Consider the following 17,137-nt stretch of genomic DNA (forward strand, 5'->3'; position numbering starts at 1 on the left):
CAGTTACAAGCATTTTCAGAGGAGGTTCTAAGTATTTGTTATGTTTTAACTTCTTGCAGGGGGTCTGGTACGCAAATACAGAGGGTCCACTGTAGTATATTCATTTTTCTCATTTGCTGAACACATACACATGAGTTGTAGTAGTTATCTACTAGTTGATATGTATTGTAATAAAAAAATTTATGAAAATTTATATTTGTATCAAACAAGGAGTACCTTTATCACATGATGTCTATCCACCTTCAAACTATAACTGCACACTTTACTTGTTTCTATTAATATATGACCTACTGGCTTTGATAAGGTGTAACAGCAATAATAAATACTCTATAACAGGTTTGTTGTAATATTTATGAACACATGAAGCTTTTGATAAACTCATATGATAAAGTGAAAAAAGGTTTTCAATTGCAAGAACAAAAGCACAACTGACAAAAGGAAAAACTGTTGTAGAGGAAATAACACAAAAAAATGTTTACTTAAACTGACTGACTGACTGACCTCTGATTCGATAGGAGCATTTTTCACAGACACCTTTAGATTCGAGAGCCTTGGAATCAAATTACGGTCGGTACCCAGTGAGATGTGGGTCTTTTTGAACTTATCAGGTCCAACATCTAAAGAATTATAAATAGGGATGCCTCTCTTCACTTCTTCCAGAAGATTGAAAGCTCTGTTATGATACTGTAAAAGCAAACACCATAAGAATTAATGGCACAGTAAATATGTACAACTTATTTCTTAAGTTTAGTGCTTTAAGTCATAAACTAAGAATAGATTAAGGATAAGGGAACTGGATTCAGAGATATTACTATAAACAAGGGAAACAAAATTCTGTAAAGTTAACATAGTGCATTTTCTTTCCTTTTTACAAGAAAATTACATGCACAGCCCAGGTTTCCAAACAAAATTGTCATGTACTATTGTAAATCGAGTATAGTAGGCTTTGTCTTAATAACTAGTATTTTCCAATGTAAGCCACTAAAACGGAAAAATTGTATATTAATCTTATTTTTTCATGATGAGCAGACATGTTCCAGGTAATTATCATGCATTCACCTTCTCAACCTTGATCAAAAGGTGTTTGAACAAAAAACTATTTGAAAAAAATGCAACTGAAAATTCCATTTTTTACATGGAATATCTACCAAACATGAAAATGCAATAAATAAATTAGAAAATAAAAAGATCTCAAATATATATAAAAAATAAAGTATTTAAATTATATTACAGTCCTCATACTCGGCGACTAGTAACCACAGAATCTTCAACAGCTATTCAGCCTCCTCTTTGAATGAGTACATTAACAATATTCAGTTTATGCTATCCAAAACTTATATTTTCATGCTGGTGAATGAATGTAGTGCTGAAACATGAGAGAAAATATTACATCATGAATGCTTGGCTACTGACTCAGTAGAAATGAGGGGGTAACTATGAGTCAGGGGGTAACTATGAGTCAGTCATAACCTTTGACTGTTCATCATCCCTTCATGTTAAAGCCTTACATCAGAGTTATTGTACAAGATATTGGTAGCCAAAAGCAGGTTGAACACTCAGTAGGCATTGGCATCTTTGCTGAAATCACTCCAGAGTTTGGTAACTATTTTTTTTTTTTTTTTTTTTTTTTTTTTTTTTTTTAGTATTTGAGATTGCTCTGACCTGAAAATCTTGAAAACGCTGTTGAGAACTTCAAGAAAGAAAAATATCACCTTGTATGGCCATGTATATCAAGAGTACTAAATACTCAAAATGCACAACCTAGTACATTAAGTAGTTGAAGTCCACTTTCAGCATGGTGTGAGCCTTTTGTGTATCTGACAAACTAAGGGAAGCTGGAGTCAGCATAAAGGGTCAGAGATCACAAGAAGATGTTAACTTGAAACAGTGACAGTGATAATCTCTGTCTCCTGGTATCACGGCAGGTACCCTTCATACTTTAGGGTGTTGCCTCTGATGATGAAGATCCTGGCAAACTTTGAAGAGGGTGAAGGTGAATCTCTGCCTGAGTAGTGGCCTGTGCAAGAAGTCAACATGATAGCTATCAGCTATGATAGAGAAAAAGCAGAATTTCTCTAAACCAGAGCAATGATAAAATTCTGAGCATGATTTCCTCAGCGCAGTGGATATTGCTGAAGTAACATGGTTGGAAGGGTTATGATTAATGGAGGAAGCAAAGCAGCAAGTCACATGTATAACCTCCCTCAGATGCATCTGATAAGCAGCCTAAAAAAACTGTATTACATTTAGAAACGAAAGATATTACTACGTAAGTACTGTCACCATATGTGTCCATATGAATTGAATAAAGAATTCAGGCCAAAGCCCCAAGCACTGGGACCTATGAGATCATTCAGCGCTGACAGGGAAATTAACAATGAAAGGTTTGAGAGGTGTAACAAGAGGAAAACCTCGCAGCTGCACTATGAATCAACTGTTAGGGGGGGGTTGAAAGTAAGATGGAAGAAAGAGGATATGAAAGGAGCTACAGCAAGAAGGATTGATTGATTGATTTGTTAGTTCTTATTGGTGTCGCAATGACGAGGTTATTGATGCCATATCATTAAAAGGAATTACAAAAGAAAAAATCAATTAACCCATTCACCATCAAAGGACGTACCGTATGTCCACAAAAATCTCACCCTTCACCGCCATGGGACATACCAAACGTCCACAGACGTATACAGTTAGGTAAAAAGTTGCTATAAATCATTAATTAGCACCTCGAGGTTCCCTTGCTGGGAGAATGTAAAAAAAGCCTTGCCATGCTTGCTAAGTGCCCCCAGCCCTCCCACACCAACAATCTTTCCCACAATCATAGTTACTTTTTACACTTTGAAATCGCTGTGTCGCCCTGTGATATCTTGGTACATTCGCACTTCTAGCTCCGTTACTTGTGTATTGATTTTACTGAAATTTTCTGAATTTATTAATGAAAGATTGTTCATTTCAGTTATTTCAAAATGCTGTAAGGAGTCGTGGAAAAGGTTTCAAAGGGTAAAGTTGTGTGTAGTTTGAACTTTCCATCACCCACAACCTCACGCTATGTTGCCCCCTCTCGCCCAAAAAAAAACACAAAAGACACCAACTTGTTTAAAAGTTTATTAGATAAATACTCGGGGATAAAGAATCTTAGCCCTCATAAATTACGAGCAGTTTGTGACAGAATGACCTATATAGCGTAAATAATGTGGAAGCTACAGCTGACTAAAACAATTTTTTGGTATGAATAATTTTCGCTCACCTACTAAATAAAAATATGACTTCTAGTAGGTATGTTTCTTCGCCGGTTTCCATATGTTTCTAAGGGCTTAGAAATAAAGTTATATATATCATTGTATAGCTAAAGAGTTGTAGAATATGATGAAAAATATATGGAAACTGTAAGTGTAATAGTTTTGATGCTAGAGTGCTATTTGTAAGATATAAAATTTGTTGTGTTCTGCATTAACAAGTTATGTCATTTCCTGGCGTCTTTTTACACTTGATGACAATGTGACAAAATTCAATCTTTTGCCAACAAAACAAGGCCAGAATGACCAATATAGTGTACAAAAAAATGTGAAAGCTACAGCTGTCTAAAAAGTCTTTTGCTATGTGTAATTTTCGCTCGCCTATTAACCCTTAAACGCCGAATGGACGTATTAAACGTCGAGTCAAAATGTCCCCTGTATGCCGAATGGACGTACCATACGTCGACTTACAAAAGTTTTTTTAAAAATTTCGCGGAAAAATACTTATAGGCCTACCAGCCGAAAACTTTTGAATCACGTGCCTTGGGGGATGCTGGGAGTTCACAGATCAAGGCGTTGTTTTGTTTACAATCGTTACGCAGGCGCGCAAGCGCGAATTTCTTTCTTATCGCACTAAAAAGTATCAGTCACACATCTCAAAAATTATTTCGTCACTTTGACATAATTTTTGCACCATTTTAAATTATCTGTTACATGAAGTATATATATGAAAATGTGCGCAATTTTCATTTAGATACAAAAAAAATAGTCATGATTGTAGCTTTTTTTTATCAGTTTTTGAAATATTTCCATATAAATAACGATAAGTGCCAAAATTTCAACCTCGGTCAACTTTGACTCTACCGAAATGGTCGAAAAACGCAATTGTAAGCTAAAAACGCTTATAAATTGTAGTAATATTCAACTATTTACCTAATTTTGCAACAAATTGGAAGTCTCTAGCACAATATTTTGATTTATGGTGAATTTATGAAAAAACTTTTTTCCTTACGTCCTCCGCGCGGTAACTCTTCCGAAAAAAAAATCATACATGTGATTGTGGTAATGTTTGCACCATTTTAAAATTAGCCGTTACATAGAGTTTTATATATGGAAATGTGCGCAATTACATGCACAATACAACTAAAAACAACCCATGGTTGTAGCTTTTATCAGTTTTGAAATATTTTCATATAAAAAATGATGTGACAAATTTTCAACCTTCGGTCAATTTTGACTCTACCGAAATGGTCGAAAACGCAATTGTAAGCTAAAACTCTTATATTTTAGTAATATTCAATCATTTACCTTCAATATTTCGATTTATGGTGAATTTATGAAAAAAATAACATTTTCCTTACGTCCGCGCGGTAACTCTTCCGAAAAAATCATACGTGCGATTGTGGTAATGTTTGCACCATTTTAAATTAGCCGTTACATAAAGTTTATATATGAAAATGTGCGCAATTTCATGTAGAATACAACGAAAATAATTGAAGGTTGTAGCTTTTCTCATTATCCTTCCCTCCGCGCGTGGATTCTCCGCCATAAATCTCCGAATTGCGTACATCGCATTCTCGGAAAATTTGCTCCGTTTCATATTAGGCATTTCATAGAGTTTTATATATGAAAATGTGCGCAATTTCATGTAGAATAAAAGGAAAAATATTTGAAAGTTGTAGCTTTTCTAATTTCCGAAATAATTGCATATAAAAAAAATTGTATAAAAAAATTTCGACATTTGGTCATTTTTAACTCGTCGGAAATGGTCGAAAACTGCAATTGTAAGCTAAAAACAAGTCTTAGCAGTATCCTAATATTCCATCATTTAACTTCATCTTGAAACAAATTCGAAGTCTCTATAACAGTATTTAGATTTATGGTGAATTTAAAAAAAAACATTTTTTTACGTCCGCGAGTTAGGAATTCATGCATCATTTTGTGATAATATTTTCTCTGTGTTGCTTTTATCGTTTTACAATGTGTTATATACCAAAAAGATCGCAATTTAGTTTACATTACAACGAAAAAAAAAGTAACTTGTTACCTTTAACCGTTTTGCGCACAGCGCGATTTGAATAAAATTATATATGAAATTTTGTTTTTGCGCTATCATATATCGCATTATTTATATATGATAATGATAATTTTTATCATTTCTGATGGTTGCATACTAAACTTCAGGCAATGACAAAAAAAGGAGCCAAAAATGAACTCTTAATTCTTCAAAACTAAGAGCGCTGTGATTTTTTGAAAAAATTATTTTTTCCGCTTCCGCGCTCACTCCAAACCGGCCCCGGCATTCGGGAGAGGTTTTGATTTTTACCGCTTCGGCGTTTAAGGGTTAAGTAAAAATAGGACTTCTAGTAGGTGTGTTTCTTCGACGGTTTGCATATGTTTCCAACAGCTTAGAAATAAAGTTATATACAGTAGTACCTCGAGATACGAAAGGCTCTACTTACGAAAAACTCGAGATACGAAAGCCAATGCGAAATATTTTACTGCTCTACATACGAAAAGTTTTCAAGATACGAAAGGTTGTTGCTGTAAAGTCCCGAGATTCGTCCGGACCACCGAGAACAATTTTAAAACTCCCGCGCCGCCAACTGAGTAAACTCGCCACCATCCTCCCGCTCTCCCATTCGGTTCCATGGGATGCTAGTCACCCCATAAGGTCCTGCTCTCCTATTGGTCAGCATCTACCCCTTGTGCTTTAAGTATTCTATTGGTAAAAGGATGCTGTAAATTGAAAAACTTATTCATGCAATACATTTAATAAAAAAAAAATTAGGTAAAGATAAGGAAAAATAAAGCAATAGAAATGAATGGTTATTATACTTGATTTGGTTAGTTTTCAGTTAGTTGGAAGAGCAGATTAATTGAAAATTTAATGGCTTTACTGTGTAAAGAGATTGCTTATCGATCGTTCGATACTCGTAAGTGCTGGATGTAAACAGACGTTTGGAAGCTTTTTTTTGTTTGTTTATTATAGTTAATGGTTACTTAATAATTATTTGAAATGAGTACATGCAATACATTTAATAAAAAAATTGTGAATTAGATATCATAAAAATAAAAAAAATAAATCAGACTGCCAACAAATACGTATTTTTTAGAATTCTTCTTCTGTTTTATTATTACGTTACGTATACGTATGTTTAATTATAGCTGTCAGTAACTCGGTATCTCCATTAGGTAAAGATAGAATAAAGAATAGAAATAAATGGTATTATACTGTTTGGTAGTTTCATTAGTTGAAGAGAGATACTAATGACAATTTATGGCTTACTGTGTGCTAGGAAAAATGATTGCTTGGCGCTTGTTCAATACTCGTAAGACGGTAAGAGCTGAATGTAAACAATCGATTGGAAGGTTTGTTTTTTGTTTGTTTGTGTATTATAGTTAATGATTAATTAATAATTATTTGAAATGAGTACATACTGATTATTTATACATTTTATTGGCATATTCTAAGCTTTTAGCTCTTAGGTTTAGATGTCAGAATCATAAGACTAGGCTACAGTAGCAACCGCTAACATAGGCTAGGCTTATTGCCAAGGGACATATGCTAAAGTCCTAATATATGCAGTAAAAAAGGGAAGGGTTTTTGAACATTACATGCAGTTTGAATATTACTCAAGTATGTACAGTATTTTGCCTTTTTGGATTCTAGTTTCTTCCGTCGATCGGTGTCGTAACCCTAGAACATGTGTTTTAGGCCTGGAAATATAATTTACTGGGGTGTTTTTGGAGGGCTTGGAACGGATTAGCCATTTTACATGTAAAATGTGTTCCAAGATACCTAAAACTCATGATACGAAGGCCGCCTCGGAACGGATTAATTTTGTATCTCGAGGTACCACTGTATATCATTGTATAGCTTAAGAGTTGTAGAATATAATGAAAAATATATGAAAACTTTAAGCGTAATAGTTTTGATGCTAGAGCTCATTTTTAAGACTTAAGGGACTGCATTTCAAAAATTGACTTGGGTTACAAAAAATGCATATAACAAACTGAAAATTTTATCTTAGGGCACTTTTTTCATCTTCAACTTCTCTCTTGGTTTTTCTTGATTGGTTCATCCATCCTCTACGCATAGCACTGGTGGGTCTTCTAACATATAAAGGCAGGGGTTGATTGTATCAGTACGTTCTTTTATTTTATTATTGCCCTCTTTTGTCCAGTAAAATTGCCAAACTGACTCTACTGTCTTTTTAATTTCAGAAATGGAGTCTGAGCAAGAAATTACTATACTTCTGGATTTTTTTATGTACCTGACTTAGCCAGTTCATCAGCTCGTTCATTTCCAACAATGCCAACGTGTGAAGGAACCCAGCAGAAGTTGACTACCTTCTATTTTTGTTTTAATAAAAACAGCCACTGTTATTTCCAGTACCACAGGGTGTACTGGATTAAAAGATGTCAAAGCCTCCAAGTGCTAGAAATTCCAAAGAATTTAAGCACTCGGCGAGATCCTCAAATTTCATGAAATGATCATCAGGGTGGGGGCCCTCCTTGACTCCTGTAGAAATTGGGGAGGAACGGGCATAAAAACCAGACCTAAATGTAAGCATTTAAGATTGTAATGTGAGTACAATTCAACAGAATATATACTCGAGGCTCTCAAAAAGCAAGAACCCATAGGGGACTGTGAATTGAAATCCATCTAAAGGACAAAAAATGCCTGGGAGAACATAGTCTCCAGATTTGACAGAAGATCCTTACTCAACGACGTGGATGTACATCCCGTGGGACCCTAAGATCCTTCCAGGAACGTAGTCCCCTGATGATGAATCCTACGGAGAGCACTCTGCAGGATCCCTCCTATTCACCTCGCCCCTCCCGGTGTAACCATAGGAAGTAGGGGGAATAGGTGAGGAAGATTGGATGCTCTCGCTTGCCCTGCTAGAACTAGCAGGAGAAGCGAGTCGCAGGCAGCCATCAACCTGCGGTGATGCCTGCAACGCGAGTCTAGGGAAGCGTTATCGTTCTGGAGAAACGCTTTCCTGAGGAGGGTTACGAAACTCTTGCACGGCAGGAGAAATGTTCGCCACCACTGAGACCAGTTGGTCACCTGAACGTAACCATGGTCTGGGCAGGGTTGAGCGTGTACCTGACTGGAGAGAGTCGGTACCGTCCTCCGATGGATCCAAGTCCTCGTTGAGGCTGAAACCTCTCAACAGGACTGAATGGGGAATTCCCTACCGGTCTCACTGCAAGTCATGTTAACCCTAGGTACTGAGCAATCTCCGTGAGTGATCATCGGCAAGGCATGAGTCACCTGAGCGATTCACTCCTTTTTTCCACTCCATGCCTGAGTCGTGATGGTGAGCGGAATCGGCGTCACTGACTCTAGATACACGTGAATCCATAGATTTACGTGTACTCGGGGAAACTTGTGAATGAGTGCCCGACACGGAACTAGTCTTAGGGGAAGAACCTCTAGGACTAGCAACAGAAGTGTGACCCAAAGTTAGCACTTCTGCAGGGACAGCTTGACAGTCCCTGTTCCCGAAGAATGGGTGAGCCAGTGGAAGACCCAACTGCCTCCTCAGTTCGAGAAGGCAGACCCTTAGGTTAAGGCCCCACCGAATCCGTCTCATGCGTCCAACACGGCTAAGCATTTTGTGCATCTCAATCAACTGCTATAATTCAAATACGAGTGGCCCCACACAGCACATGCGTGGCGTCAGGTGCATTACCAGACAGCACATGCAACGATCAAAACATTCTGTTTTTAGCCACAGTTGGACGTGTGTCTCCGCATTTGAGGTAGACCTACAACAACCTGCATTTGAACCACCTGCCCAACTTTGAGTTATAATCAAATGTGATGATTTATGTAAATATCTTTGTTTCAGATGTGATGATTTATGTAAATCAAATGTGATGATTTATGTAAATATCTTTGTTTCAGATGTGATGATTTATGTAAATCAAATATGATGATTTATGTAAATATCTTTGTTTCAGATGTGATGATTTATGTAAATCAAATGTGATGATTTATGTAAATATCTTTGTTTCAGATGTGATGATTTATATAAATCAAATGTGATGATTTATGTACATAATTTCGTTTCAGATGATACTGTTATCTAGTGTTCACTTCACACACAATCTACACATCTGAATTTGTTTATTGAATAAATAAAGTGCAATTTTACAAATTTTGAAATCAGTAATCCTTACCTCAGAGTTACTACAAGTTTCTCTACCGTTGATATTGATCTTCTGTAATTGGTATCAAATTTTAATATTTGAGATATAATGCCCTTATGAATTAAGTCAAACGTTTTTGGCGACATTTGACAATATTAAAAAACTTGTTCAACACTTCTAATTTGTTTGCCAGCAATGAGTCATGGAACAAAAATTCGCACGCTCCCTTCATGACGGCAAGTGCTGCTGAACTGTCTATCTTGTAACCGTCACTCATTTGTCTGGTTGGGTCACACACGCAGATGACGGACACGCTTATTGATGTATGAGGCTGCTCTGGCAGTGTTGGATGCATGAGACGGATTCAGTGCGGCCGTAGCCTTAGAAGTCCCGTGACAAGACTTCTTAGGGGGGAGACTACCTTCCCCTTCTTCGGCTGGGAGCCTTAGAAGTCGAAGGGGTGGAGGTTGAAGAAATACGTATATGACGATTCCGAGAAGGAAGATGATGACACTTGAAGAGCTCTCTTCCTCCTTGACTTCTCCAAACTCTGCAAGACTTCTTCTACAGGATGAGGTACGTTTACCAGCAGGAACAGAGTTAATAATCACAGAGCAGTGGCAAAGGCTTATCTAGTGATGAAAATTCCAGGATAACAACAGCAAATGAATGTGACTTCCAGCAGGGGAACAGTACACACACTCAAGGACCAATATCACAGCATGCTACAAGTCATAGGTACAATTCCAAGGTCAGGATAGTCAACATGAAGAGATATCCAACCATCTACTGCTGTAATCAACTATCACCACTGTTAGCCTGTAAAAGAAAGGAAATAATGATTTAAAACAATAAGGACACTCCTCTCACAACCAAGGGCACCACCCTCTGAAATGAGAAGAGATCCCTCAAACACCAACACCACACGGCCCCTCCTCTTTCTTCGTCCAATAAGCTAGCAAAAGGAAGAAAGAGAAGAGGAAGCACCAGAAGAAACAAAGGACAAACCTCTGAAGTTCCCCTTGGTAATTTCCAAAGTGCAAGCATAATTTTCGGATGATTACATGTCTCGTCCTGACATTAAAGGGCGAAAATATGTACTAAAAAAGATGTTGGCACACCCTAGCAACCGACCCTTAACACAAAAAGTGGGTTTGTATATTAATGATTAAAGTCACTTAATTATTAATATCAAACACAGTATATACATATTCATTCAAACTAACAAAATAGATCCCACCGGGTAAATTGTATTTACGGCTAGTCAGCAAGAGCTCACAAACATACGCCTTCATCAGAAGACAGCCGAAAGCAAAGTGGAGTGTTTACATCCTGGCAGGCGGGCCTACCCGCCTACCAGACGGTGGTTACTGCCTAACCACCTTCTTCAAGAATTTGACGGCCGCATTCCAGCCTACACTGAAAGTAATTCCTTATGTAAAGGACTGAGGGTTTGTTTATCGTGTAGGAACAATCTGGTAATATGTGATTAAGTAAATTTTCTTGGTGTCATTGATCAGGGTTACATTTATGGTAATACAACGGACCCCCCAGTAATCACATTCTCTGGATTCACGGACTCTCACATTCGCGGATTTCTCTCTGAAACATTTCCCCGCATTATTCATGAAAAATTCACCTATTCGCGGTATTTTTCTATGAGAAATATCTACGAATTCCTGTTTTTTTTTTTATCAATTTCATCATAAAATGCAATTTTTGTGATAAAACTATTAAAAAAACCAAGTATAAACATTTTTAGTGGTTTTTTCTTGAGTTTTAACTAACAAAATAGGAGGTTTAAAGCATTTTAATAGGGGTTCCAACTATTTATGGGTTCTAACTATTCACGGGGGGGGGGGGGGGTGTCTGGTATGCATCCCTCGTGAGTATGGGGGGACTACTGTAATCTTCTTCATGGTAATGGAAACTCATGAAGGCTTTGTAATACAGCTTAATACTATCCTGGGGCAGGGCTACAGGCTTTCACTACTGTACCATTTCTCCAGGGCTGTGCAGACTTCTCTACTGATTAATTTATTGGAATACCCATTATTCATAAGTACAGTGGGCCCCCAGTATTCGCGGATTTTTCTCTGGACCATATCTACCCATTATTTGCGGTGAATTCGCCTATTCGCAGGATTTTCCGACGATAAATAATCACTAATTAGTGGTATTTTGATGTTATTTTCATGCCTAAATACATTTTTATGGATACAAAAATGATTTGTTACTAATTTTAAAGTATTAATATTGATCAATACTGTATTAGTAAGTTTAATAAGATTAAATGATATCACATAATAACTAATAATTCTCTCTCTCTCTCTCTCTTACAGAGATGTATGTTTTTTGTATGATAAATGATTTACTAATTTTCAAATATTAATATTAATGTAAAGAGCAATCACTTCAATAAAGAAATACTACAGTGAATTAGTAAGATTTTAGTTTATAAATTTAAAATTATGTAAGAACGAAGGAAATCCCAGTCTTCACGCATCTTTCTTTCGAACTCCAGGTCTCTCTCTCTCTCTCTCTCTCTCTCTCTCTCTCGTCGTCTCTCTCTCTCTCTCTCTCTCTCTCTCTCTCTCTCTCTCTCTTTTCACTGAGATGAGAGATTTTTTATGGTACACGTATGTATAATATGTTTATTAATATTTTCATGATAATAATAATAATAATAATAATAATAACAATAATAATAATAATAATGATAATAATAATAATATACCAACTCAAGAAAAGAGGCAACAGTATCTACCATCTGATGTTCATGGACGACATCAAGCTGTATGGTAAGAGCATCAAGGAAATAGATACCCTAATCCAGACTGTAAGGATTGTGTCTGGGGACATCAGGATGGAGTTTGGAATGGAAAAATGCGCCTTAGTCAACATACAAAAAGGCAAAGTAACAAGAAATGAAGGGATAAAGCTACCAGATGGGAGCAACATCAAACACATAGATGAGACTGGATACAAATACCTGAGAATAATGGAAGGAGGGGATATAAAACACCAAGAGATGAAGGACACAATCAGGAAAGTATATATGCAGAGACTCAATGGCGATACTCAAGTCAAACTTAACGCCGGAAATATGATAAAAGGCCATAAAACACATGGGCAGTGCCAGTAATCAGATACAGCCGCAGGAATAGTCGAATGGACGAAGGCAGAACTCTGCAGTATAGATCAGAAAACCAGGAAACATATGACAATACAACAAAGCAACTACAGAGCAAATACGGACAGACTATACATAACACGAAAGGAAGGAGGGAGAGGACTACTAAGTATAGAGGACTGCGTCAACATCGAGAACAGAGCACTGGGGTAATATCTGAAAACCAGTGAAGACGAGTGGCTAAAGAGTGCTGGGAAGAAGGACTAATAAAAGTGACGTAGACGAGACCCAGAAATACAGAGACAGGAGAATGACAAATAGAACAGAGGACTGGCACAACAAAACAATGCACGGACAATACATGAGACAGACTAAAGAACTAGCCAGCGATGACACATGGCAATGGCTACAGAGGGGAGAGCTAAAGAAGGAAACTGAAGGAATGATAACAGCGGCACAAGATCAGGCCCTAAGAACCAGATATGTTAAAAATACGATAGACAGAAATAACATCTCTCCCATATGTAGGAAGTGCAATACAAAAAATGAAACCATAAACCACATAGCAAGCAAATGCCTGACACTTGCACAGAACCAGTACAAAAAGAGGCATGATTCAGTGGCAAAAGCCCTCCACTGAAGCCTGTGCAAGAAACATCAGCTACCTTGCAGTAATAAGTGGTACGAGCACCAACCTGAGGGAGTGATAGAAAACGATCAGGCAAAGATCCTCTGGGACTATGATAACATTACAGATAGGGTGATACGTGCATATAGAGCAGACATGACGTTGATTGATAAAGTCAAGAAGAAAGTATCTCTCATTGATGTCGCAATACCATGGGACACCAGAGTTGAAGAGAAAGAGAGGGAAAAAATGGATAAGTATCAAGATCTGAAAATAGAAATAAGAAGGATATGGGATATGCCAGTGGAAATTGTACCCAAAATCATAGGAGCACTAGGCACGATCCCAAGATCCCTGAAAAGGAATCTAGAAAAACTAGAGGCTGAAGTAGCTCTAGGACTCATGCAAAAGTGTGATCCTAGAAACGGCGCACATAGTAGGAAAAGTGATGGACTCCTAAGGAGGCAGGATCAACCCGGAACCCCACACTATAAATACCACCCAGTCGAATTGGAGGACTGTGATAGAGCAAATAAAAATGATATTGTTATGTTACAATAAAGTTTCATCATACTTACCTGGCAGATATATACATAGCTAAGACTCCGTCGTCCCCGACAGAAATTCAAATTTCGCGCCACTCGCTACAGGTAGGTCAGGTGATCTACCGGCCTGCCCTGGGCGGCAGGACTAGGACCATCCCCGTTTTCTATCATATTTTCTCTCTTCCACCTGTCTCCTGCGGGGAGGCTGGGGTGGGCCTTTAATTGTATATATCTGCCAGGTAAGTATGTATGAAACTTTATTGTAACATAACAATATCATTTTCATACAATCAACTTACCTGTCAGATATATACATAGCTGATTGGCACCCTTCGGTGGAGGGTAAGAGACAGCTACTATATGGAATAGACAGGTAAACAACATATGTTGTAGGTATAAATAAACCACCTTGGTTCCTACCTGATAGGTGGTAGACTTCGTGGGTGTTTGCCCAGTAGTCTGCATCACCTCAAGAAACTTTAGCGAGATATGTGATCTATGGCCAAGAGTTCTTGTCGGGTCTGCCGATGGGGTCTTACCCACTTACTCAGCAGAGCCTAAAAGGACTTTGTCAATGGGTGCTGATCCACTTATATGACAATACACCTTATGAAGGAGCACACAACCAATCCCGACCACCTGATCCTAACCATATGTTAGAACTAAGGATTGTTACGAGTTATCCCCGAACTCGTCACAACAACCGTAACTCAAAACCACTACGCACACATACATAATTTTCAAAAAAAAAATTTTACTCAACTAATTGGATATGACAAGAATTCTCTTATGAACAACATAGACGGCCGCCCGTGCGAGCCTGAATCCTCCATTGTTCGAAGAGATTCTCGACCATATCCAACAGAAGAACAGTATATACATATTAAGGATTGGTGTCGGCTCCCGTACCCAGAATCGTATCTGCCGATACGATAGGACCTAGAGAAAGCACTTCTCATACGTCACACGCACGTCTTTCAAGTAATGAGATGCAAACACTGAGTTGCATCTCCAATATGTCGTATCTATAATGTTTTTTAGCGACATATTCTTATAAAACGAGAGAGACGTCGCAACCGCTCTTACTTCATGAGCTTTTACTCTCAGTAGTTGTAATTGTTCGTCAGGACAGACCTTATGAGCGTCCGTAATGACGTTTTTCTTACAAAGACGCTAGAGCATTCTTGGACATCAGTCTTGTGGGGTCTTTTACCGCGCACCAAAGACCTTGTCTAGAGCCTCCCAACTGACGCTTCCTCTGAAGATAGAACTTCAGAGCTCTAACAGGGCATAGAGACCTCTCTGCTTCTCTGCCTACGAGACTCGACATTCCTTTGACTTCGAATGACCTAGGCCAGGGATTCGTGGGATTCTCGTTTTTCGCTAAAAACAGGTCTTAAACGAGCAAATAGCCGAGTCTCCCTTGAATCCTACTTTATCCTGCAGAGCTTGTAACTCACTAATTCTTTTTGCCGTCGCTAAAGATAAAGGAATAGGCAATTTTGTCTAGTTATGTCTCTAAATGATGCCAGATGCGGAGGCTCGAATCTATCCGAAGACAGATATTTGAGGACTACGTCCAAGTTCCAGTTCGGAGGTACTGGTTCCTTAGACTTTGAAGTCCTCAAAGATCTTATGAGATCGTGGAGATCTTTGTTATTTGCCAGATCTAATCCTCTGTTTCTGAATACAGCCGAGAGCATACTTCTGTATCCCTTTATTGTAGATACGGCTAGATGAGATTTTACTCTCAGGAATAGCAAGAAATCCGCAATTTCCGCTTAGAGGTAGAGGAGGAGGACAACTTCTTGGCTCTACACCACCTTCTAAAGACTCCCACTTCGACTGGTATACTTTCGTAGTGGAGGTTCTGCGAGCTCTCGCGATCGCGCTTGCCACTTCGCGAGGAAAAGCCTCTCGCTCTGACAAGTCTTTCGATAGTCGAAAGGCAGTCAGAGCTGAGAGCGGGGAGGTTTTGATGGTTACCTCTTGAAGTGTGGTTGTTTGAGAAGATCCGTCCTTCTTGGTAGGGATCTTGGAAAGTCTACGATCCACTCTACCACCTCCGTGAACCATTCCTGGGCGCCGCCAAAAGGGGGCTATTAACGTCATCCTCGTCTCTTTTGACGCCACAAACTTTTTCATTACTAACCCCAGGATTTTGAATGGGGGAAAAGCATAAACGTCTACTCGAGACCAGTTTAGCAGGAAGGCGTCTACCATAATTGCTCTTGGATCTTCCACGACCGAGCAAAACACTGGGAGCCTTCTTGAAATGAATGTTGCGAAGAGATCCACATGAGGAGTTCCCCACAGAGACCAGAGATCGAGACACACTTCCCTCGTGTAGAGTCCATTCTGTATGAGGACCTGGTTCCTCCTGCTGAGCCTGTCCGCCCTCACATTCCTTACTCCCTGTACGAACCTTGTCAGCAGGGAGATGTTCCTGTGAGACGTCCAAAGTAATAGGTCTCTCGTGAGCTCGTAAAGGAACGAGGAGTGCGTCCCTCCCTGTTTCCGAATGTAGGCAAGTGCGGTGGTGTTGTCCACGTTTACTTGCACTACCTTGTTTGTCACCAGAGGTTCTAGGCTCTTCAAGGCCAGATGTACGGCGAAGAGCTCTTTGCAGTTTATGTGCCAGGACACCTGTGCTGGTTCCCAGGTGCCTGACACTTCCTCTGAGCCTAATGTCGCTCCCCAACCCGTCTCCGACGCGTCGGTGAGAACAACAATAGGTCTCGGGTTCTGTGTTCTTAGAGAGATCCCTTTGTTCTCTTCCAGAGGTAGCAACCACCACTGTAGGTGTCCTTTATCTCCACTGGAATGGGAAAAACGTCCGACAGTTGTCCGGTTTTCCAGCTCCAAGACTTCTTGAGGAAGAATTGAAGTGGACGGATATGAAGTCTTCCTAGAGGGAAGAATTGTTCCAGCGAGGAAAGCGTCCCCAGAAGGCTCAACCATTCCCTCTGCTGACGTTTGTTGCTTCTCTAAGAAGAGAGAGATTATCCGCAAACCTTTTGCGGTTCTCTCTTGCGAAGGAAAACTCGAAACCCCGAGAATCCATCCGAATCCCCAGATGAGACTAGGTCTTGTCTGGGGGTCAGCTGAGACTTCTCGAGGTTCACAGCAATCCCAACGCCTTGGTCAAATCCAGAGTTAACTTTAGGTCCTCCAAGCACTGTCTCTCCGATCTGGCCCTGATGAGCCAGTCATCTAGATACATAGAGACATTCACTCCTTTGAGATGAAGAAATCTCGCCACATTCCTCATCAGGCTTGTGAAGACCTGAGGAGCTGTGGACAGGCCGAAACACAAGGCTCTGAACTGAAAGATCCTTCCCCCCGTCATGAAACGGAGGTACTTCTTCGACGAAGGGTGGATCGGGACGTGAAAGTAGGCGTCCTGGAGATCTAGAGACACCATCCAATCTCC

The 17,137-nt window shown here is 39.1% G+C and overlaps 1 protein-coding gene across 1 annotated transcript in view; it reads right to left on the minus strand.

Annotated features, from left to right (window-relative positions):
- The window catches only part of LOC135216258 (uncharacterized), a 148,462-nt gene that overhangs the window by 16,798 nt on the left and 114,527 nt on the right, over positions 1 to 17,137 (minus strand). The window contains exon 2 of the mRNA XM_064251425.1: positions 502 to 684. Within this exon, the coding sequence (XP_064107495.1) occupies positions 502 to 684 (183 nt within the window). The remainder of the gene's footprint in view (positions 1 to 501; positions 685 to 17,137) is intronic.

The sequence above is a fragment of the Macrobrachium nipponense genome, chromosome 19, assembly GCF_015104395.2.
Source record: "Macrobrachium nipponense isolate FS-2020 chromosome 19, ASM1510439v2, whole genome shotgun sequence".
Taxonomy (NCBI): domain Eukaryota; kingdom Metazoa; phylum Arthropoda; class Malacostraca; order Decapoda; family Palaemonidae; genus Macrobrachium; species Macrobrachium nipponense.